General features: G+C 40.2%; 1 protein-coding gene across 1 annotated transcript in view; it reads right to left on the reverse strand.

Annotated features, from left to right (window-relative positions):
* Positions 1-8,208: 8,208 nt before the first annotated feature.
* LOC138980623 (uncharacterized) overlaps positions 8,209-26,310 on the reverse strand; it is a 32,434-nt gene continuing 14,332 nt past the window's right edge. The window contains exons 4-11 of the mRNA XM_070353546.1: positions 19,395-19,492; positions 17,905-18,030; positions 14,013-14,189; positions 12,687-12,888; positions 11,559-11,718; positions 10,880-11,064; positions 9,262-9,349; positions 8,209-8,631 (exon numbers count right to left, since the gene is read on the reverse strand). Coding sequence (XP_070209647.1) covers positions 8,541-8,631; positions 9,262-9,349; positions 10,880-11,064; positions 11,559-11,718; positions 12,687-12,888; positions 14,013-14,189; positions 17,905-18,030; positions 19,395-19,492 — 1,127 coding nt within the window. The 3' untranslated portion in view covers positions 8,209-8,540. The remainder of the gene's footprint in view (positions 8,632-9,261; positions 9,350-10,879; positions 11,065-11,558; positions 11,719-12,686; positions 12,889-14,012; positions 14,190-17,904; positions 18,031-19,394; positions 19,493-26,310) is intronic.

A 26,310-nucleotide genomic window follows, 5' to 3' on the forward strand; every position in this document is an offset into this window, starting at 1 on the left:
AACGGATTCTGTTTCTCCTTTTACCCTTGTTAAGTGTTTCTTGTATAGAATATAGTCAATTTTTGTAAAGATTTTAGTCAAGCAGTATGTAAGAAATGTTAAGTCCTTTGTACTGGAAACTTGCATTCTCCCAGTAAGGTAATATATTGTACTACGTTGCAAGCCCCTGGAGCAATTTTTTGATTAGTGCTTTTGTGAACAAGAAACAATTAACAAGTGGCTCTATCCCATCTCCTCCCCTTTCCCCGTCGCGATATAACCTTCGTGGTTGAAAACGACGTTAAACACCAAATAAAGAAAGAAAGGCATATTAGGAGATGTTTGGTGTTATAATTGTGCAGCATTATATGTATTGGATGAAGCTATCTGTTTATTTATTTATCTAATATGATTGTAATACTCAGCATTATATTTTGTATTCAGATATTTTTATCATCAATTTGACGAGGATCACTTTTAGATTGAACGATAATTATGGTGTACCAAGAAAAACCTCATTACATGTTGTGTTTGGTTGGTTTTTTTACAAAGCAAGTACATGTACTTACTATAGGAACAACAAAATTTGTATTATTTTTACCGTGATAATTGTGTTGGGCTTGTGATTAATGTAAAGTTATTGCTGGAAGTAACGGTTTTGTGGTTTTATAGCTCTCTCCTTAATTACATAGTTTTAATTTTCAAAAAGAAATCTAACTTGAATTGGGTTTTTTGTTTTTTTTATAAGATGCATGTTGGCTGCTGCCAAATTTGAACGTTAGAAATGCATAAATGGCATGAATATATAATATCATTATCACTGAACCACTGATGTTGTTGTTGCTGTTGTTAAAGATTTTGTTGAACTGAATTGTTGAAAACCACCAGAGCATGAAGGGGGCTTCTTTTTTGCTTGAGGTGGTGATTTTTAGGTTGTTGGTATTTGGTACGTTCAACTGATTCCACCTGGGCCTCTCCGATATCGATCTGTCTGTCTCTCTCTCTCTAACACCCCCCACCCCCCATCATTATCACCCTCTCTCCAGACCTGTTTACCCTCATAAGTGTTTTGGAGTAATGCTCAGCCCCAAAAATAATAATCCTGGCACAAAAATAGTAATCATCCAGCATTTGTCGCCAATTACAACGCACATGACAACTGTGTCTGCGAAACGCAATCATGCACATATATCCATCATTCACAAACAAAACACATCAGTCAGTTTTTGTAGTCATCATAATTTCAAAGAAGATCACATCAAAAGCACATGCATCACTGATTCTTTTTCTTTTGCTCGTAGTAGGCCTTTTTCAGTGTGTCAAGCGCTTCTCTACTGTACTTGCGCTTGCCGAATGAGTGAGGGCGAGACTTCACCCCTAGAATAAGGCTCTCCAGCGTCTCATCAGACAGACATGATCTCTGTTCAGTGCTGTGCTTTTTCACCCCATTTTGCCATTTAAAAAAACAATGCCAAACATGTGAATTAATTAAAAAATAAAACAAATTTTTTTAAAAATTTTTTTTTACATTTTTTTTATTTATGAAAATCGTAGTCTTGACACGGATAGCGGAATGGCGTATTTTTTGCAGAAAATCGTAATAAATTACGCCAAAATCGTAAGGGTAAACAGGTCTGTCTCTCCCTCTGACACTCCAACAAAAGACATCTATATGGAGGTTTTTAAAATTATCTTCTCCATGCTTCACATAACTTTATTATAAGCAGGCTAAAACTAGAGTGTTAAAGGACAGGTACTTGTATTTCAAGAGTGACATTCTTCTTGCAGTTACATACATGCATGACATTTTAAAGATGTATTTGTCAAGAAATGTCAAACACATTCCTGATGTAAGAAGATACTGTATGCATTTCAAGAAGTATAATCCTTATGAAATATACTTGTTTATATTAGAAATGTGTATATTTTCTTCACTTGTCAAAATATAGTCCACTGGTCAAATTAATCTCTTTTCTGTCAAAATTGCACAGTACTTGTATAATCATCAGCAACCAAATGTGAAAGAAATGTTGAAAATATTGACATCATAATATGAACAATCACAGAAAGACTGACAAAATAATATTTTGCTGTTAACAATACAACAGTATAAATGTGTGTGTGTGTGTGTGTGTGTGTGTGTGTGTGTATGTGTGTGTGTGTGTATGTGTGTGTGTGTGTGTGTTTGTGTTTAAAAGGGAGAGAGAGACTGAGAGAAAAATAGCATTCCCATTCTTAACATACGTTTTTCATATTTATTCAGACAAAATAAGCACATTTCACCACACAAACCCATCCACAATTTCAAAACGAACAAACAAGGAATAAAAATAGACCAATTTAAGTATCAATTAACAATCACATTTTTTAACAACAAATTGTCAATGTCTGCATTCTCTTTCACAGAATAGCATTTCGTGAGTGAAACAAACAACAATGAAATATACATTGCACAATAAAAAAGACTAATGCCCAGAGAAATCATATTACAATGGCAATAAATCCAAGAGCATGTATGTAATATGCGATCTAACACCCTAACGCTCGCAGTCGTATCTGTATGGCACAACCAAACATTTAGAAACGCCGGAATGAACTGAATTGAACACATTATTATATCTAAAAACCCATCTTGTTAAATTAACCATGATGTTGCATAATAGTCAAAAACATCTTAGCTGTTTGGCTGTCGAAGCAGTCAATTACAAACTCATTATTTTAAGATATCTTCCTTCTTGGGAAGACAATGTAAATCACTGTAGATATCTGACTAGGTCCTACCATGGTTTAGGAACACCTTTCCATTTGGGCACATGCATATATATATATTTATATATACCAGCAATGCTTTCAATGCAGAGTTAAATTTGTTATGAATTCATTTTAAAAAAAAATTAGAATTCTAAATTTTTTCAGAAATTCAATCATAATATAATAATAATAAGAACATTTATATAGCGCTAAATCAAAAACTTTCGTTAAAAAGGCTTGCTCTAAGCGCTTGACATCTAAACTAAAACGTCATTCACACTCTTTACAATGATGTACAAGAAATTCAATCATAACAAAAATCCCAACTGACCATAGCAAGCAGTCAGAGTGTTAATGTTTGGTATAATTCCAAGTGGAGGGATGATGTCATACTTATGATGTCGAAACCTGACCAAATCTTGTTGAGCCTCCTTTCGTTTTTCTGGTGAAACATTCATGTAAATGTGCCAGCATCCATTATGTACAAAATACACTACAGAGTGGCTCCTTATATTGCAACAGACTAATTTAGAAGAAAATGAGAAAGTCAAAATGACATTAAGAAGTCTACTTGATCCATTTTGAAGGAGAGATTCATTCAGAGATATGTCACAGAATTTCACTTTATCACTGTGTGTCTGTTGTGCAGACTTGCTTGTCTACTTGCCGATAGGTCAAAGTTCTTGTAAATGTTTTGATTAGTCAGTAATAAAATGTGCCATTAACTTGACCTTTCTTGTTGTTTTTGTATTCAAAATGACAACACATTCAACAGGCTGACAAAATCAAAAGTCTGAGCGCTCAAATAACGAGAGAGAAGAAAAATATTAAAAATATTGAAATATTCAAAACACAATTTAACAGTTTCCACAGTTAACAGTGCCTCTAAAGTGTTCTTGTTTTCAATGAATCGAAAATTTTAATAATAAATTTTCATTTGATTAATATACTTACCCAATTCACATATAGCAATTTACTTCAGTTTAGTGCTAGGACGCTGAAAACTACGCTCACCCTGGTAAGGTGGGGAAGTAACCCTAAAAATAGAACGGCCTTGACGGTAACATGACAACGTCAGGTCAAGGCTACCTCCCAGCATGATATGCGCATGCGTGCTCTCGCCGCCATGTTTGTAGTCATTCTTCTCTTCAGCGACGTTGGTTGAGGACGTGTTTTGGTTTACGCTCGGGCTATTCTTTAGCCCACTGCTTCTTGGCAGTACCTACCCTGGTCACACGTCTGTATCTTAGCATGCTGGGAGGTAGCCTTGACCTGACGTTGTCATGTGACCGTCAAGGCCGTTCTATTTTTAGGGTTACTTCACCCCCTTACCAGGGTGAGCGTAGTTTTCAGCGTCCTAGCACTAAACTGAAGTAAATTGCTAAATGTGAATTGGGATCAGATATGTAATTTAATGACTGTTATGCTTTGATGTAATTCTGTATTAGTTTTTTGTGGACTTGTTACAATGTCAAAACTTGGAAATGAATAACATGTACTTTATTGTGATGAAAATAATCTCTATGGAGAACACCGTTACTCGCTTGGGCAATGACAATCGTAGGAAAGTTTTCAGTAATTTAATAGCATCCTCACTAAAAAAAATGCGAACAAATTATACCTTCCTGCAAAAGAAAAGCAGACAAGTTTTCAATGACTAAAAAGCGAGCACCCCCACTCACAAAATGCAAGCAAGTCACTTTATTAATAAAATATTTTCAAATAAAGACATTGTAAACCATCTTAGCACATCCAAAAACAAAGAGACTGCCAACGTTCCAAAAATCAGATTAAAAAAACCAAGAAAGGTAGGTTGTTGGAACGTTTGTTATTGACAAAACAATACATTCACTTTATTATATTTTATAAATTCTGTTGAATTCTGATTCTATCAAGATCAGTTTTGTGTGAATATTTGTTTGTCTGTTCACTTAAAAGACCGTTGGGTCGAAATATTTGTGAATGTATTGTTTTGTCAATAACAAACCTTCGAACAAACTACCTTTCCTGGTTTTTTTATTCATCTTAGCACAACAACCATCCGCAAAGTTGATGGACTGATCATTACTCAGACCGTCTTGGACCCAATAACAAATATGAGCAAACACACTAGCTGATATTAGCTATATCACATGAACAGTTCGTTAGTTTTCTCAAGTCTAAGATTGAAAACTCAGTGGAATGCTATGCAACGGCTCCAGAGAGGCATAATATTAGCTAAAGCCATCAAGAATTCATTAGGAGAGTTTCTTTTTGAACCAGCCAAGAGTCTCTGTAGTTCAATTCATCAATGGGGACTGTAAGCAAGGGAATGGTCTTTTACATGCGTGTGTGATCAAAGGAAATACAACACTATTTACTTATACATATGTAAATATCTGTTACAAGAAAAAAAATGAACTGGAAAATATTGCTTTTGTCCCCATGCTTCAAAAGCAATGCACTCAAATCCAACAGAATGTGTCCGCATTCGTATTACCCTAGAAATGGAAAAATGAACCCACAAACAACAAATCAGTCTTACCAACAACAACAAAAAATGATCCACTAACAAACAACACATCAGTCTCACGAAATGATGTAAAAGTCATTTGCTGAAACGTAGTTTTCTTGCAAAACTGGGTGGTAATCATTCAGTTTTAGACTCTTCTACTATATTTCATCACTCTCAGGTCATAATTATTCAATAGATTATTTGTCAGTCCTTTAAAATTGTCTTTCTTAGCATCGCTGTTCAAGAGAGGTGGTTGCTAGCTTAGGGTTTGTAAAATCTCTGGCCAGTTTGACTGACCGGTCTATTAATGAATGAGATGTGAATTTGGAACAAAAATGAACTGGCAAACACACACACACACTGCGCACACACACACACACTGCGCACACAGTGCACACACACACTCACACACACACACACACTTGAACACTCACATGCTGCATGAACATATCATCAGTCAGGTTAATACTAATTTCCGTTCATAGATGGACATCATGTACTTTTAACAACTACATGTAAATGCACATACCAGAAGAACCAAAAACCTGGTTCAAAATAATGTCCTAAAAAACCTGTAAAGGTGGGAAAACATGATTTCACTCCCAATGTCACACTGGAAGAAGGGGAGACTAGAACTGCTATTGCAGCAAATATTCCATGAAATAATTGCACAGTAGATGCAGTGTTTGGGCATATAGGTGTTTAAAGGTAGGTTTGTTTGTTTGTTTGCTTAACGCCCAGCCGACCACGAAGGGCCATATCAGGGCGGTGCTGCTTTGACATATAACGTGCGCCACACACAAGACAGAAGTCGCAGCACAGGCTTCATGTCTCACCCAGTCACATTATTCTGACACTGGACCAACCAGTCCTAGCACTAACCCCATAATGCCAGACGCCAGGCGGAGCAGCCACTAGATTGCCAATTTTAAAGTCTTAGGTATGACCCGGCCGGGGTTCGAACCCACGACCTCCTGATCACGGGGCGGACGCCTTACCACTAGGCCAACCGTGCCAGCTTTAAAGGTAGGAAATACATGTCGAAAAATAACTTGAGAAATGTGACCTCACATAACATCACAGCAGGAATTGGCTTGAGAACTGTAGATCTCTGAACTTGGAACAGTTCAGCGCCACCTGAAGACTGACAATTCTCAAAACACTGCATCATATGACAATTTATCATATGTATAACTTTGTTCAGTATTTCTGAGCTTATCCAACTCGGCGGCAAAAAGAAGCAAGTTGTTGTTTTGGCCGTACCCATGCTTAATTAGCTCTCGCTGGCAACTCGTTACAGAGACAGTGAATCTGTCATCACACTCAGGACAGATCAAGTGTAAATGCAATTGTTTTCAATGACGGGGCCATGCAGCCACGAAGACAGCCTTCTGTTAACAAAGTGACAGTCATTGGGTCATTCCCCTGTGTATTTTCAGATAACGTAACTTTGGAAAGTGGATTAAGTCATTGAATCTAAAGCCTGTTCTTTACTGGGCAAAGTCGACTATACTTTGCAAAGCTGGCCGAAAAAAAGCTTAAGCACTAAGTTTTCGGTAAAACGACTTTGCGATGTCTTCCTGAAGTTGACTTCGGGCTCGATTAAGAATGGGCTTAAAACAAAGCAGTACAATATGTTGTCCCTTTCCAACTCTGATCTGATCAAAGGGTCATTTCACTGACTCCACTCTAAGCATTGATCTGATCAAAGGGTCATTTCACTGACTCCACTCTAAGCATTGTGTCTCAACATGATGACAGTCATGGTGGTCTCAATCTCAAACTGTGGCTTTCGAGCACATCACACAGTCATGGTGGTCTCAATCTCAAACTGTGGCTTTCGAGCACATCACACAGTCACTTTGTCAGCTTCACAGTTGTATCTCCCGACACTTTTGAAAAAGTCTAAGTCACTAAGAAGTTCGTTTCTTTTGGCGACTGGGTGAATATGTAGAGGTTACATGCCGAGTCTCAGTGATTATTAAAAATAATGGTCGAAGTTAGCGGATCATGAAAAATGCGAGCTTCAGCGAGCTTTTTCATGACCGCGAACTGAGACCATTATTTTTAATAATCACTGAGACGAGGTGTGTAACCTCTTTATTCCTCCTTTCTTCAGTTATTCCAAAAAAACAGGAGTTTTTGTGCGAAAGTTTGATCGAATCCGAATCACTCAACCAGTCAACCTGCGCAGGCGATCGATTAATGCGCGGTTGTATAGTTCCGTGCAAATCATTCCATTCTGTTAACACTTCTTTTCAGTTTCCCTGTTTTGGACTAAAATCAAGTACACAGATATGCTGTTATTCTGCTGTGGCGGTAAAGGCAGATATTGTGTGTTCTGTTTATGTTTTAGTATCGCTTAGTAAATGTTCTTTCGTCAAATGGGACTAGCAGACGAACTTTTGCACCCGTGTTCCAACGTTAATTACTGTATGAAGTTCAGTTTTCTGAGGAAAATAGTGTATGAAACCGCTTTATGTTGTTTAAATTGATGAGATGTGTGCATTTGGTTGCGTGTGATCTGTTTATAAAATGAAATATTGTTGAAAACTGACCGTCGGATTGCAGTCAGTGTTGTCGAAGAAACTGCGTTAAAAGAAGGGGAACTACTCTTGTCGCCAGAGTATGAGTTACTTGCCTTGGGAATTTGCTTGTGATGAACGATTTGTGCACTGCAGATCTAGATTCAGAAAACAACCGAACTCATGGATTTTATATGGAGATTCATGTGTTCAGGCCTGTAGTTGTTAATTTAAATGCGGTATGTTTGTATTGTTTGCTCCAGAGATGTATACTTCGTACGTATAGAGCGTTCGGAACTTTTCAGTCGCAAAAGTAGTACCGAAACAGAACAGCTTCTCAACCCATTGCACTATCGAGGATTCAGGCTGTTGCTGGCTCGTTATTTGTTTGGTTGCTGGGTCATTATCGAAAAATAACTAGCTCTACAAGTTTACAGAGGTAAAGAAGCAGAGGGGGGAATATTGCATATTCTTCTTCTTCTTTATTCATCGGCTGAAACTCCCTCGTTCTCTCTTGTTTCTTGCACAAGTGGGTATTTACGTGTATAACCGTTTTTACATTATAGCTGTTTTTACCTTGCCATACGCCACTTTGAAATGAATATTGCATGTAAAACCTCTGTCTGCAATATTTTGAACACCATACCAACACCACAGGAGAATCTGATTCATATTCCTTCGTTCAGACCAGAGAGTCATATTCTGCCTGTTAAAACTCAAATCAGACTGCCTGCACATCAACTTTCAGCATGGTCGCATGCACACGTGTGGGTGATTGGGTGACTGACATGTCAGAGGATGAGACGACTCTGAAACTGTGGGTCGGCAATCTCGGGAAACAGATTTTCCAGTAGCATGTCTACGGCTGTGTAGAGAAAATGTCTGGAACAAAATGAGAGAAAATCGTGAAAAAACAATGCACTGAAGCCCAAAGAGTGTGAATGATTTAAGATTTTGTACAGATCTAAACTTCTTCAACTGATCATAGAACAGTTCTGTTTGCAGCGCTTAGACTTAACCATAATTTACAAAGCGACGCAATTGCATTAACTTATAAGTATGTTCAAATCTTGGACTCTCACACACCCATGCATTAAATTTGCACTGACCCACATGTTATGCTAATGTGCACACACGCACACAGAGACACACACAGACATACGCACACATATCATACAGACACATGCAAAGAACTAACACAGACAGAGAGACACACACACACACATAAACTCTCTCTCGCACACACACACACACACACACACACACACACACACACACACACACACACATAAACTCTCTCTCTCACACACACACACACACACACACACACACACACATAAACTCTCTCACACACACACACACACACACACACACATAAACTCTCTCACACACACACACACACACACACACACACACACACATAAACTCTCTCTCACACACACACACACACACACACACACACACACACACACACACACACACACACACACACACACACACACAACAACTCACTTGTTCAGCTTGTCATACTGCATAGACTCCAACACTTGCTCCACAGCATACTCCATACTGTCAGCTCCAACAACTGACGATACAACACCTGAAAACAATACAGCCTGCACTCAGATTTTCGATTCCAAAATCAAATACAGTGGAACCCCCCTTTCAAGATCCCCCATTTAAGACTCCCTTCTTTTTAAGACCCTGTTTTCTCAGACTTTCTGGTCATGACCTCTGTCAAATGACCCCCATTTTAAGACTCCCTCCTTTTTAAGACCCTGTTTTCTCAGACTTTCTGGTCATGACCTCTGTCAAATGACCCCCATTTTAAGACTCCCTCCTTTTTAAGACCCTGTTTTCTCAGACTTTCTGGTCATTACCTCTGTCAAATGACCCCCATTTTAAGACTTCCTCCATTTTCTCAGATTTGTCAAGGTCTTAAAAGGGGAGTTAACTCCACAGTACTCTGTGCTAAAAAAAAGGGAGTCCTGCTAAAACATCAGTCACACTCTCAACATTTTTAAAAAGATTCAACAAAGTGTCTTTCTTTTTTTCAACCATTTTCTCCTCTGGATGCAGCTGAATGCCCCATCCCCAACTCCACCATTTAAGATCCCCTCCTAATCCCACCCATACTTCCGATTAGGACCCCCCACCCCATCCCCACTCCCATTTAAGGCCCTTCTTCTTCTTCTGCGTTCGTGGGCTGAAACTCCCACGTACTTTTACGTGTATGACCGTTTTTTTACCCCGCCATTTAGGCAGCCATACGCCGTTTTCGGAGGAAGCATGCTGGGTATTTTCGTGTTTCTATAACCCACCGAACTCTGACATGGATTACAGGATCTTTTTCGTGCGCACTTGGTCTTGTGCTTGCGTGTACACACGGGGGTGTTTGGACACCGAGGAGAGTCTGCACACAAAGTTGACTCTGAGAAATAAATCTCTCGCCGAACGTGGGGACGAACTCACGCTGACAGCAGCCAACTGGATACAAATCCAGCGCGCTACCGACTGAGCTACATCCCCGCCCCTACCCCCGCTTAACACTTTCTACCCCACCTATGTTGACCAAGGTTTTTTTTTAGCAGAGACCTGGAGCTGTGCTGCAGCAGGTCACTCAGAATTGTAGTAACTGTGTAGTAACTGTGTAGCTACTGTGTATCAACACGCTGGAATGCAGGCATTAGATGGACGTTACAGGAAGCAACTGAAGCTAACAGTCTGAGCTTTTCAGATGTTTTGTTTGTAATATCTATAAATGTGTCTCCATTTTTAAGACTCCCTCCCTCTTCAGATCAAGTTTTCTCATATTCTTGGTAGCCTGAAAAAGATTGTTCCACTGAATTGGTTCCTTACATAAGTATCAAGTCTTTAAACATAAAGATGTTTTAATCCAGAAATCATTGTTCAAATGAAAATCCTATGCTTCCAAAATTACATCAACGGAGAAGAAAACAGAGAGACAGACACAGGCCCTTAAACTTGTACATACGTACAGACAGACAGACTGACAGACCAAATAACAGCAACAACAACAACACCAACAACAACACTGACTTAATCAACAAAGAAAACCGACAATCGAGCAACACCACCACCCATCCACATGCAATAGACTAAGCCTTACCAGGAAAAAACTCCACCAGCAATCGCTTAGCAACCGCTCTGGTAGCAGCCTTTTCTTCTGGCGACTTTTCCTCTGACTGTGAGGAGAAGAACTTCCCGCCGGGCCACACTGTCTCCCGCAGCAGACGTATGTAGTACAGACATCGCTCCTCTGTTGTTAGGCCGGACACAGCCTCCCTTAGCCACCTGCACATTTGATCAAATATAATGCTAACACAATAATGGAGCATCCATGAAAACAAACCCCCCCCCCGTGATTTAGACAGCCATACGCTGATTTCAGGGGATGAAAACTTGGTATTTTCGTGTTTCTATAACCCACCAAACTCTGACATGCATTACAGGATCTTTATTGTGCATACTTGGAATTGTGCCTGCTTTAACAAACGAACGGGGCTGAAAGGCACTACCAGGTCTAAACATAAGTTGACCTTGGAGATCGGAAAAATCTCCATCCATAACCAGCAGACGCGGCTTAGATCCAAACCCCAAACCTTCCACATGGAAGGCTGATGTCTTAACTATTATGCCATTGCACCCGTCCCAAGATAAAAGACAAAGGGATAACAGAAAGTGTCCTTTGTCGGGAGGTGTTATCTCACGATACGGGCTTTACATCACAGGTACCACTGGGCTATCCTTTTCAGACCAGTAAAATATCTGTTGACACTAGCACTGACCTGTCAAGAGTTCTACCCAGGACGTTCCTGAGAGCAGTGATGACCCGCTGATGACACAGCCAGTGGTGCTGACCAATCAGAAGCTGCACCACCAAGTCTATCAAAGCGTCGCATAGCAACAGCTGACCGGGTCCTGGTTGTCCCACACCAAACTCTCCACCTGCCAAACAGTTAAGGTGACACATAGTATGCAAGACACCAATGATGGCTACGATCAAACGCAGAAATGTGTGGGTGGAGAATAAGACTAACATCACACAAAGAACAACTAGAAAGAAATCTTTAGATCAAAGCGCTATCAATAAAACAATTAGAAAAACACACAAAAAAAGACCCACATGACATTACTGAAATTGGATGCAATACTGTGGCATCCCCCCCCCCCCCCCCCTCCCCCCTTTGAAGCCTACCTAATTTAAGACTTCCCCCTTTTTAAAGGTGGTCGTCTACATTTTTGCTATTTTTCAATAATCTTATGGTTAGATTTCGATACAAAATTATGTCAAATGATGAATGAACCATGGGGAAAAAAGTTATAGAAAAAAAATATATGTAAAAAAAGATTTTATTTTTGGGTAGCGTGACTCACGCTTCCAATATTTAGTTTTCTGCTTGCTGAGAACATGTGCTTTGCCTAAAAATACTGACCAATCAAATTCATGTCACTATGCTTATAGCCACGCCCAAACAAGTGCAGCAACAGTTTGACACTGGAGCGCTGTCCACGCTTTTTTTTAAACGCACGAAATGCACAGGATTTGAGAGGAGTTTTGCGCTTGGCATTTTCCAAATAAGGATATCCTACTATGAGTACTACGCTGGAATACTACAATGAATTTTTAAACGGCTACACTGGCTTCGTCTTTCCTGATCGAAAGGGGGTGTATTGTTGATATTTGTAGATAATAGACTCTGCATTTTAATGGTCAAATGGCGATTTCGGTATAACAATGTAGACAAGGACCTTTAAGACCTTAATTTGTCCGATTTTCTGTTAATAACTTGTGGAAATTGACCTTCATGTTCAGATTCTTTCCTTTTTTAGGACCTAATTTTCACAGATTTTTTGTTGGTACGCGTTACACTGTATTATTATCATTATTTAACAGCTCAAAACTAATCCCTTACCTGCTTCCTCCGTATCATCAGGATATTCTGCGCCATCCCCATCTACCCTTGGCACGTGCAGCAAGATTTGCTGCGCCAGGTTGGAACGCATGTCCTTGAGAAGTTGGGAGGTCGGGGAGGAGGGGATAAGGTCAGGATGACCTTGGGTTTGAATGTCGCGGGTGTACTTCTCCGAGACGTCACGGAGCGTGTTCTCTAGGGACTGCAGAGAGAGGAGTAAAGTTAGTGATGTGAAGCCTCATTCTTGTCAAAGGGTCAAGTTTGACTGTACTTGCCCTCAAGACTTTTCTGGCAATTCAGAGTTTTAATTTGATTAACTCATTGTCTCCCAGGTACAGATATATCCGTACCCACTCATATGGCTCTATCTGACCTGGTACGGATATATCCGTACACACAGTCACTTCAATCGCTTCCTGTAACGTCGATCTAACGCCTGCATTCCAGCGTGTTTATACACAGTTTCTACACAGTTACTTCAATTCTGAGTGACCTGCTGCAACACAGCTGGTTTCGGCTAAAAAAAAATTGTCAACATAGGTGGGGTAGAAAGTGTTAAAAGTTATGAACTTTGGTTTGAGGGTTCGAATGATGTAAAAATTGAATAGCATATGTACGTATTTTATGTTTAGTTTCATGCTCATAGTCATATTCACATCCTTCATTTTGGTACACATCACTTGTACAACTTCTTGTGACATTTTAAACAATCTTGTGCTGAGAGCTTAGTGAATAGTTGTTTATGTTTCAACAAGTTCGAATATATACAGCTCACTAATAACATCTCAACAAGTTTTGAAAATTGTTAGTGGATACAAAATCATCAGAAAACCTCTCCCATGTGTAACAGCTTTCCTGATAAAAACGTTTCTGAAGGGGTGCCGCAGGCATACAAGTTTTAAACAGCCTTATAACATCTGAACAAGTTTTGAAAATTGTTAGTTGATACAAAATCATCAGAAAACCTCTTCTATGTGTAAGAGCTTTCCTAATAAATGTTTCTTAACTCGACATTGTCTCCCAGGTACGGATAATTTATATCCGTACTCACTCATATGGCTCTATCTGACCAGGTACGGATATATCCGCTCCGACTGTTAGCTTCAGTCGCTTCCTGTAACGTCCATCTAACGCCTGCATTCCAGCGTGTTGATACAGTTACTACACAGTTACTACAATTCTGTGACCTGCTGCAGCACAGCTGGTCTTGGCTAAAAAAAACTTGATCAACATAGGTGGGGTAGAAAGTGTTAAGGGGTGCAACAGGCATACAAGCTTTAAACAGTCTTTTATCCAGAACAGAACAGATCAGTAAATCAAACCAACATTGTCTGGGGCAAAGTGAGTGATGATCGTGACACTGTCCACGTCTGTCTCCGACTCCATGCTGTTCTTTCTCTCCGTCACAGCGTCACGACCTCGGATGCCGGAGATGACCTCTCCAGGGAGATTGGGAAGGCTCTTCAATTTGTCAAACACACCCGACACTGTGCGAGCCAGCATCTGTGAAAAGAAACATCTGTTGGTAAAGCCTGATAGTTTTTAGGGCAAATCCACTGTCGCATAATGCTTTTATTTATTTGAAGATTCTTTAAATGTGTATTGTTGCTTTAATGAAGATTTATCATAGAACATTAATTGTAAAGCGCTTTAAGAAAAATATTAGGATTTCCGCCATATAAACACCCTAATTATTATTATTACACATAACAGAATGACCAGTTTCTGTGAAACCCAGGACTTGTACTTGTAAGACTGGTTAAAATACAGTGGAACCCCCTTTTAAGACCCCCAGTTTAAAGGTACTGAACTTGTCAAATCCAGGTGCACAGAGCCCCTGGCTTTTAGTCATACCTCAGGCAGCTATCCGTTAGAAGAACTACCAAGTTTCATTGACTTGCACCCAAAGAGTCAAGAACTGCGATTTTTTTACGAATTAATTTCGTACTCGGACCCGGCTGGTCTTGACCTATTTTTGGATCTAAATTTAGATCAGGTAGATCACCACATCATGCACAAAAAGACATGTCAATACTATGTCAGACGTCATCATGAGTTTGTGTAAAACAAGAAGAGCAAACGCTCGATCGAGTCACTTTCGCAGTTCTGAATATTATATGAGGCATCAGATGGACAGGAAGAAATTGCTATTCACAACACAATACAGATGTAAATAATTTGATGTAAAGAATAATCCTATAAAGTTTGAATCAAATCCGATGAATAGTTTCAGAGATATGATATTTCAATTTTTTTCCTTCAAGACATACCTGTGACCTTGAAAAAGGTCAAAGGTCACCAAAGCAGACGTCAAAGTGTATAGAGGTCACTGGGAGTCACGTTCACATAAAATTTGAGCCCGGTCACTTTTATAGTTTCCGAGAAAAGCCCAACGTTAAGTTGTGTGTTGCCGAACAGAAAAGGCTAGTTATCTCCCTTGTTTTTCTGATAACGTTCGTAAAAGGCTACAGATGTAAATACTTTGATGTAAAGAATAATCCTACAAAGTTTCAATCACATCCGATGAACTTTGTCAAAGATATAAAATGTCTAATTTTTCCTTTGACGCTGACCTGTGACCTTGAAAAAGGTCAAAGGTCAACGAAACCATCGTTAAAGTGTAGAGGTCATGGGAGGTCACGACTAAACAAAATATGAGCCGGATCGCTTTGATAGTTTCCGAGAAAAGTCCAACGTTAAGGTGGTGTCTACGGACGGCCGGCCGGCCGGCCGGCCGGCCGGACAGACTAACACTGACCGATTACATAGAGTCACTTTTTCTCAAGTGACTCAACAAAATGGAGGCCGGAATCACTCAGTTGAATCGAACTCCGACCAAACACCACGTAATAACTAGGTTAATTTATGCACTCGCGTGAACAAGAAACTGTCGAGCTTCACAGATGTCGTCGTTGGGTAGTTTTGGGTTTGTTTTACTACCATAGGAGGATTTTTGAGCTGTAAATGCACTCAGCTGCAACAACAAAACGAAGGCTGTGAGCTGCACTGTGCCTTCAACACTCACTCCTATTAAGACCTTTTTTTCTGACTTAATTTACATTTTTCTTTTTCTTCTTCTTCTTCTTCTTCTGCGTTCGTGGGCTGAAACTCCCACGTACATTCGTGTTTTTTGCACGAGTGGAATTTTACGTGTATGACCGTTTTTTACCCCGCCATTTAGGCAGCCATACGCCGCTTTCGAAGGAAGCATGCTGGGTATTTTCGTGTTTCTATAACCCACCGAACTCTGACATGGATTACAGGATCTTTTTCGTTGCGCACTTGGTCTTGTGCTTGCGTGTACACACGGGGGTGTTCGGACACCGAGGAGAGTCTGCACAGAAAGTTGACTCTGAGAAATAAATCTCTCGCCGAACGTGGGGACGAACTCACGCTGACAGCGGCCAACTGGATACAAATCCAGCGCGCTACCGACTGAGCTACATCCCCGCCCTATTTTACATTCATAACCTCTGTAAAATTACCCCCCATTTTAAGACTCCCTCCTTTATAAGACCTTGATTTTTTCAGATTTTTGGGGGTCTGAAAAGGGGCCGGGTTCCACTGTAGTGGATATCATGAATGCTGATTTAGCTCCTTCCTGCTGGACCTGATAATTTACATCAGCCACAATCAAACAGAGTATTTAATTAGTCCCTGTGCAGTGCTCCAGATAAACACAGGCAAACTAGAGTACAGTGGAACCCCCCTTTTAAGACCTCCACAAATCTGAGAAAATCAGGTCTTAAAAAGGAGGGAGTCTTAAAATGGGGGTAAATTGACAGAGCTTATGAATTTGTTTGTTTGTTTGCTTAACGCCCAGCCGACCACAAAGGGCCATATCAGGGCGGTGCTGCTTTGACATATAACGTGCGCCACACACAAGACAGAAGTCGCAGCACAGGCTTCATGTCTCACCCAGTCACATTATTCTGACACCGGACCAACCAGTCCTAGCACTAACCCCATATTGCCAGACGCCAGGCGGAGCAGCCACTAGATTGCCAATTTTAAAGTCTTAGGTATGACCCGGCCGGGGTTCGAACCCACGACCTCCCGATCACGGGGCGGACGCCTTACCACTAGGCCAACCGTGCCGGTCTATGAATAGAAAGTCTGAGAAAACAGGGTCTTAAAAGGGAGGGAGTCTTAAATGGGGGGGTCTTATAAGGGGGTTCCACCCTATCACTTATAAAACCATGTGTTACATTTCTCACATCTGATTGCGTGCACTTGCTAAACATCTTACAAATATATGCCGATTAGTAGTGTTGGCATTCAGCAAATCACTGACACTAATTATTTCAAATTGATGAAAACTAAAAGCTGACAAACTTTTTCACTGACACTGTAACAGAAAGTGAGCTGCCCAAAGTTTTGAAAATTGCTTAAATCTTCACAGCCATTTCAGCAAATTTGCTAGCGATAAATCTCAAATACATTCCTCCGTCTTATCAGCACAAAACTCTTTCCACAAGTTTCTGTTTGTCAAGATATATTATCAATGAGTTGATCATTACTGTAGTGGTAACATTGCTATGCACCAGAACATATTCTTGATTATATACATGTTAGAGGATTAAAAATGTTCCTGTCCAGTCATCGTTATCATGTCGGGTGTAATCAGCATTTCAATACGCTGTCACAATTTTCCTTGCTTTTATCAATGCTTTGTTTCATAATTACTTTTGTTGTTCTTTTAGTTTAAAAAAACCCACATAGATAACCCCAATGTTTTGAATCAAATGTCTCCTGCTCGCATATTTGCATAGGTGTGCACATACACTCACACACATGCATGCATGTATCAACACTTAGATACACACAGGCACATACTCACCAATGCACATATTCATCAATGCACATACTCACCCATGCACACACACATGCACACATGCATACACGCACACACACACATACACCATGCTAAAAAAACAACACAACAAACTCCACTCCCTTCAATGCAACATCATACTTGTCTATGCGTGGAACGTTGATCGCGCGCACACACGCACACAGTCACACACACACACACACACACACACACACACACACACACACACACACACACACACACACACACGCACACACACACACACACAAAAGAAAACACACACACAAAAGAAAACATACACACAAACAAACACACACACACACACACACACACACACACACACACACACACACACACACTCACACACACACACACACATCATACTTTGTCAATGCGTGGAACGTTGATCTCTGTGGCTTTCTTCACAAAGGCGATGTGCGAGTCTCCCTCGTAGGCCAGAAACTCTCTCATCTCTGGTCCGTTGCACACTGCCTCCACTTGTATCAGAGACTGGAACATCATTTTCATGTTTAACATAAAAGTAAGAGGAAAGAGAGAGAGAGAGAGAGAGAGAGAGAGAGAGAGAGAGAGAGAGAGAGAGAGAGAGAGAGAGAGAGAGAGAGAGAGAGAGATAAGAGAGAGGGAGAGAGAGAGAGAGAGAGAGAGAGGGGGAGAGAGAGAGAGAGAAAGAGATAAGAGAGAGAGAGAGAGATAAGAGAGACAGAGAGAGATGAGAGAGAGAGAGATAAGAGAGAGAGACATAAGAGAGAGAGAAAGAGAGAGAGAGAGAGAGATGGGGGGGGGGAGATAGGGGGGAGAGAGAGAGATTGATCTTCAATACAGAAGGAAAGAGAGAGGGAGAGACGGATAGGGAGAGAAATAGAGATTGATTGATCTTTAATACATAAGATAAGGAAAGAGGGAGAGAGAAAGAGAGAGAGAAAGAGAGAGAGAGAGAGAGAGAGAGAGACAGACAGACAGACACAGACAGAGAGGGAGAGAGAGAGACAGACAGACAGTGACAGACAGACAAACAAACTGACAGAGACGGAGAAACCAAGAAAGAAACCAAGATAAAACTTTTTTTCTCTCTCTTCTTTTCTTTCTTTTCATCTTATTCAATGTCATCAGTCTTCTTCTTCTTCTTGGCGTTCGCAGAGGTTACACAATCAGTCCAGCACTGGTGATATATGTCATCAGTGAAAGGGAAAGCTGGGGCTGCAGGTGGCGAACGACACATTAAAAGTGTGGCAGTGGTTGGGCAACTCATTTTCACAACAAAAATATCTCACACTGATAATGATCGATACACATAAAGGCTTCCTTGTTCAATCAATACAAATTCTTCCTTGATTAAATGTGTGTCTTATCATGCGTTCTATCTTCAAAACAGAAATAATTCTATGTTCAAACGATCAGGGTAAAGACAGCTCAGCGAAAGTATAAGACTGAAGGATAAAAATAAAATACTCTGCCTAAAATGAATTATAATCAGATCGTGTCAATCAATCAAAACAAACTTTTTCACTTTTCTTCTTTGTTTCACTTGTTTATTCTCGGAGCCGATTTCGCCAAATACCGTACTTTCGTTTGCCTGGTTGTTTTGATTGATTGACACGATCTAATTATATTTTTATCGGCGGCGGCTAATATAGTGACGCGGCCTATACGTGGCTCGTCCCAATTTTTTTTTTTTTAAAGTCGGGGGTGCGCCTTATAAAACCGCTCTACACACACACACACACTATAATAAGTGAATTTATAATAAGTCTTGTAATCCGTCAAATACGGTAGTCAAAACTTGACTATATGTAAAAAGAAGAAGAGCTGCTGCTTAAAAGCTACACAGCATTGAAGAGGGAAATGAACAGCACCTTGAGAAACTGTTCCAGAGCTTTCTGCCTGTCAGCTACATTCTCCTTGTCCATGTTTTTGAAAGGCAGTGTCAGCCATCTCTTGGGACCTTTCACATCTGAAACATTGATAACGGTATATCTGATACAATTCTTGTAGATCACATACAATCCTGCTTAATTGATTTACCACACTTACACATGCATAAAAACACAAACACACAGACATATGCACAACAAGGCAATCCTCCCTGTATGTCTGTCTACCTGCCTATCTTTCTCTCTCAGTTCCTGTTTCTATCAATCAATCAATCAATCAATCAATGACGCTTATATCGCGCATATTCCGTGGGTACAGTTCTAGGCGCTCTGCAGTGATATGCCGTGTGAGATGAAATTTTATACGGCCAGTAGATTGCAGCCATTTCGGCGCATATTTACCTTTCACGGCCTATTATTCCAAGTCACACGGGTATAGGTAGACAATTATTAACTGTGCCTAAGCAATTTTGCCAGGAAAGACCCTTTTGTCAATCGTGGGATCTTTAACATGCACACCCAATGTAGTGTACACGGGGGGAGGGTTCGGACACCGAAGAGAGTCTGCACACAAAGTTGACTCTGAAATAAATTTCCGCCGAACCTGGGATCGAACTCACGCTGACAGCGGCCAACTGAATACAAATCCAGCGCGCTACCAACTGAGCTATATCTCCGCCCCGGATATATAGATACATGTCCTAAATTCTCTTTGCCTACCTACCTGCCTGCCTGCCTGTCTCTCTCTCTCTTACACTCACAGACACAGACAGACAGATTAACACACATACCACAACCCCCCCCCCCCCCTCAAGACCACCACCAGCCACACCAAGCAACACATCCATAAAGCTAGAACACAAATCTAAGCTCTGACAGCAGCTTGGCAAAACAGAGGCCTGCATCTTTTAATCAAATCCCCACCGCTCTGCTTTCAACTTATTGACCAAGCCATTTGATAATAGGTACACCTGTAGTTACGCCATGATCAGATTATATTAGCTCCCCAGATGTGTCAACATTGTGACTCATTGATTGATTAGCTTGCACAAAAGGTGACACATTCCTGTGTGTCAATATCACGATCAAACGATGAACTATTTGCACCGGACAATCACTGCTATAGACACGATAATGAGAAGATTATAGTGTTATAAATTCTGTGTGTTTGCGACATTCCAGGCTTGGAACTTTCCCTGAATGTCCATGGGTCTGTTTTAGAACTGTTTCGCAGTGATTATAGTCTCCATCTGTTTTAAGTCTTTGAAAGCATGTCCAGTACATTAGAAAAGCCTTACTAAGCTTTGAAAATTTCAAAATAAAAAAGGCCTATGATTCCTCTTTGATGCAAGATTATTTGGCACAAGCTACAGTTAGTTAACACTGACACTTTTCTTACAGTTACAGTATATTATAGCTTAAACATAATAAACAGCACATTCCTTAACAACCTTCTGTTTTTACATTTAGTCAAGTTTTGACTAAATGTTTTAACATAGAGGGGGGAATCGAGACGTCACAGGTCGTGGTGTATGTGTGTGTGTGTCTGTGTGTGTGTGTGTGTAGAGCGATTCAGAGAAAACTACTGGACCAATCTTTATGAAATTTTACATGAGAGTTCCTGGGTATGATAACCCCAGACATTTTTGTCTTTTTTTTGATAAATGTCTTTGATGACGTCATATCCGGCTTTTTGTAAAAATTGAGGCGGCACTGTCACACCCTCATTTTTCAATAAAATTGATTGAAAATTTGGCCAAGCAATCTTCGACGAAGGCCGGACTTTGGTATTGCATTTCAGCTTGGAGGCTTAAAAATTAATTAATGACTTTAGTCAATAAAAATCGGAAAATTGTAATTAAAATTTTTTTTTTCAAAACGATCCAAAGTTACATTCATCTTATTTTTCATCATTTTCTGATTCCAAAAACATATAAATATTTTATATTCGGATTTAAAACAAGCTCTGAAAATTAAAAATATAAAAATTATGATTAAAATAAAATGTCCGAAATCGATTTAAAAACAATTTCATCTTATTCCTTGTCGGTTTCTCATTCCAAAAACATTGAAAACGACGTTAAACACCAAATAAAGAAAGAAAGAAAGAATTCCAAAAACATATAGATATATGTTTGGATTAAAAACACGCTCAGAAAGTTAAAACGAAGATAGGTACAGAAAAGCGTGCTATCCCACTCAGCGCGACCATTACCGCACTATTCTGGCTTGTCGATTTCACTGCCTTTGCCACGAGCGGTGGACTGATGAAACTACGAGTATGCGGTCTTGGTGAAAAAATGCAGTGCGTTCAGTTTCATTCTGTGAGTTCGACAGCTTGACTAAATGTAGTAATTTCGCCTTATGCGACTTGTTTGTTTGTTTGATGGTTTACTTTAAACTTTAAAAATAAAAGCTACATGTACATACATACCAAAGCTCAAGCCATAACAGGTACAAGAAGCAATTATCAACCCCCCGCCCCCCCACCCCCCCCTCTCTCTTTCTCGCTCTCACATCAATGCATGCATATCGCATACAAGGACCACAGAAGCATTAAATAAAATTTTGCAAGAGGGGCTAAGGTCTAAAGGTGCTGTCCGTGTCCTGGTGAGCAAAGATCTCTTTCGTTTCTTAACACTGTTTGTCTTACCGTCATATTGTTTGTTTTAGATTTCTAAACGTAAAAGTGAGGGCAAACAGATTGAAACATACCATTCACTATCCCCACGCATTTTGTTTTTGCACCGAGACTGTTTTGCTTCGTGTTGTGAATGACATTCTTTCTGCTCTGGATAATGATGACCTATCAGTTCTGCTTCTCTTGGATAACTCAGCTGCGTTCGATACGATCGATCACTCTGTTCTGCTCTCTCGTCTCGAATCTGTTTTTGGCATTCACTCTACCGCTCTTCACTGGTTTAGTTCATATCTACAGGGCCGTAGTCAGTATGTGTCTGTCAATAATCTCTCATCTCCTCCATCTCCTCTCTGTTTCGGCGTTCCCCAGGGATCAGTTCTAGGCCCAGTTTTATTTGTACTATACACCACTCCTCTCTCTGCCGTCATCAAGCAACACGCAGTCAAACACTACCTCTTTGCAGACGACACACAACTCCAACAAGCATGCAAGCCTACAGAAATCCAAGCGGTGACGCACACTCTCCAAAACTGCACTTCAGATATTAAATCATGGATGACAAACAATATGCTCAAGTTAAATGATGACAAGACTGAATTTCTTCTTTTCTCTGGAGCTTCCTCTTCGACCACTTCCCTTCCAGCCTCCATCACAGTAGGTTCTAGTGACATTTCTCTCTCTGATAGTGCTAGGAATCTTGGGTTCATCATGGACTCCCACCTCTCAATGAAACAACACATCAAAAAAGTCTGTCAGACATGTTACTTTGAGATCAGAAGAATAGGTTCCATAAGAAAATTTCTCACTGTTGATGCCACTAAAACTCTCGTTACATCCTGCATTCTGTCCAGATTAGATTACTGCAACTCCCTTCTCATAGGCTGCCCTGACTCCACTCTCCAACCCTTGCAAAAAGTACAACACTCTGCTGCACGTCTCATTTTCAGAGCACAGCATCGACAACCCTGCACTCCTCTCATGAAAGAACTTCACTGGCTTCCTGTATCTGAACGTATTAGGTATAAAGCTGCCTGCTTCTGCTACAATATCATCTCTGAATCGGCACCTGCCTATCTTTCTGAACTGGTCTCTCTCTACACTCCCTCTCGCACCCTTCGTTCTTCTGATGATGCTCGACTTCTCTGTCAAGGTCGCTTTAAACGCAAGGCTCATGGCTTCCGCACGTTTTCGTATTATGGACCTCAGTTATGGAATTCACTCCCCTTTCAATTACGTCACTCTCCATCCATTTCATCTTTTAAGTCCAATTTGAAAACTCACTTGTTCCAACAACATTACGGATAGTTCCTTAGTATAGAGTCTGGGGATGTGAGATGTGCATGTGTTGTTGTTTGAATCTGACAGTGATTGTATGATTTTTGTATACATGTATTGTTGTCACGCGCTTTGAACTTCTGATAAGGCGCTTTATAAATGCCCGTTATTATTATTATTATAACAGCACTCTAGCGAAGTCTTTTTGCAGAATCTATCATGGTTCGTTTGCATAAACTTTCGGCATGTAATGGCTGAAGCATTTGTCATTTACTCCCCAGCCACATCAAGCCAAAACAAAGACAGGGCACTTCGATATTACAAGGCATCTCCCTCAGGCACTGCAACAATAACAGTGGAGCCCCCCCAAAAGACACCTTTTATTTTAAGCCCCCCACCCCCCCCCCCCCCCAACCCCTTTTTTCTCCGATTATCTGGAAATAAAGTCACTTGAGTTGATTTAAGACTCCCTCTTTTTCAGATTATTAGCGGATTTAAAAGAGAGGTACCACTGTGTCACAGGACTTATCCCTGAACTTTTCTGAAAATAAAGTGTTTGTAAATTCACGTTGTAGTTAATTTAACAAGACTCCCGCTTTTTCAATACTCTTTCGGATTATTAACGATCTAAAAGAGAGGTACAACTGTATCACATTAGACTTATCCCTCAGGCACTGCAACTATGACAGTGGAACCCACAAAGTAAGACACCCCCCCCTCCCCCCCCCTCCTTTTTTCTCAGATTGTCTGACAATAAAGTGTCCATAAATTTACCTGAGTTAATTTAAGACTACCCTTTTTTCAATACCCTTTCTCCGATTATTAGCGGTCTAAAAGAGGGGTTCCACTGTTCGTGTCACAAGACTTATTCATCAGGCACTACGGAAATTACTGGAAGTTTTGCGTCTAGCAGCAGGCAGTCCACCCATTGTGTGAGGGCAACTCTCAGAGCCTGGTGTGACAACTTGACGCAAATGAACGACTTCAGGGGGAGACAAATCAATATCCGCAACAATGCATTCAGGCACTAAAGCCCTGTCAACTTGCTCGTAATCTGCTGCGCGTTACGCTGAATCATTTACCACAGCGCTGGGTTTCACATGTCTGAAGATTTTAATGCATCAGCTGTGAAGCTGTGCTGGATTGGGTTCAGCCTGACCCCTTTCATTTGTTTGATCTTGAATATTTTTTTTACCTAGGTGCATGTGAGGTATTCTATGGGTACTGTCTGAACATTTTTAAAGTCACCAATACCATTAGATAACATCTTTGATTCAAACCTTAATTAATTCTTTTCTGGCATAATGCTATCAATTTTCCTCAGCTCTTCCTCCAGGCATAACCAAATGCACTTATGATTTAACATACTATTCTCAGGTTCTCCAAGTCAAGTGGGTCACTGTTTGGTAGCAAAATGATAACATTCTAAACAATCCTACTTAGCTGCAAGTCCACAGCAGGCAGTTAGTTAACATTTAAGCTTTAAAGGTCCTTGTCTACATTTTTATACCGAAATCGTCATTTGACCATTAAAATGCAGAGTCTATTATCTACAAATATCAACAATACACCCCCTTTCGATCAGGAAAGACGAAGCCAGTGTAGCCGTTTGAAAATTCATTGTAGTATTCCAGCGTAGTACTCATAGTAGGATATCCTTATTTGGAAAATGCCAAGCGCAAAACTCCTCTCAAATCCCGTGCATTTCGTGCGTTTAAATAAAAGCGTGGACAGCGCTCCAGTGTCAAACTGTTGCTGCACTTGTTTGGGCGTGGCTATAAGCATAGTGACATGAATTTGATTGGTCAGTATTTTTAGGCAAAGCACATGTTCTCAGCAAACAGAAAACAAAATATTGGAAGCGTGAGTCACGCTACCCAAAAATAAAATCTTTTTTTACATATATTTTTTTACTATCACTTTTTTCCCCATCGTTCATTCATCATCTGACATAGCTTTTTAGCGAAATATAACCATAAGATTATTGAAAAAAAGTCGCGTAAGGCGAAAATACAATATTTAGTCAAGTAGCTGCCATTTTTCAGCAAGACCGTATACTCGTAGCATCGTCAGTCCACCGCTCATGGCAAAGGCAGTGAAATTGACAAGAAGAGCGGGGTAGTAGTTGCGCTAAGAAGGATAGCACGCTTTTCTGTACCTCTCTTTGTTTTAACTTTCTGAGCGTGTTTTTAATCCAAACATATCATATCTATATGTTTTTGGAATCAGGAACCAACAAGGAATAAGATGAAAGTGTTTTTAAATTGATTTGGAAAATTTAATGTTGATAATAATTTTTATATATTTAAATTTTAGAGCTTGTTTTTAATCCGAATATAACATATTTATATGTTTTTGGAATCAGCAAATGATGGAGAATAAGATAAACGTAAATTTGGATCGTTTTATAAATTTTTATTTTTTTTTACAATTTTCCGATTTTTAATGACCAAAGTCATTAATTAATTTTTAAGCCACCAAGCTGAAATGCAATACCGAAGTCCGGGCTTCGTCGAAGATTACTTGACCAAAATATCAACCAATTTGGTTGAAAAATGAGGGCGTGACAGTGCCGCCTCAACTTTCACGAAAAGCCGGATATGACGTCATCAAAGACATTTATCAAAAAAATGAAAATAACGTCCGGGGATATCAATCCCAGGAACTCTCATGTACAATTTCATAAAGATCGGTCCAGTAGTTTGGTCTGAATTGCTCTACACGCACGCACACAGACAGGCAGACAGACAGACAGACACACACACACACACACACACACACACACACCACGACCCTCGTCTCGATTCCCCCCTCTACGTTAAATTATTTAGTCAAAACTTGACTAAATATAAAAAAAGCAAAAATGTAGACGACCACCTTTAAGCGAGGGACATGCCAGGCTTGAGTGTTCCCAACCCCCTTGACACAAAACACATTTCTCGCACACATTTTCATAAGCAGCATTGTTCAAGACGGACTGTT

Source organism: Littorina saxatilis, linkage group LG11 (genome assembly GCF_037325665.1).
Source record: "Littorina saxatilis isolate snail1 linkage group LG11, US_GU_Lsax_2.0, whole genome shotgun sequence".
NCBI lineage: Eukaryota > Metazoa > Mollusca > Gastropoda > Littorinimorpha > Littorinidae > Littorina > Littorina saxatilis.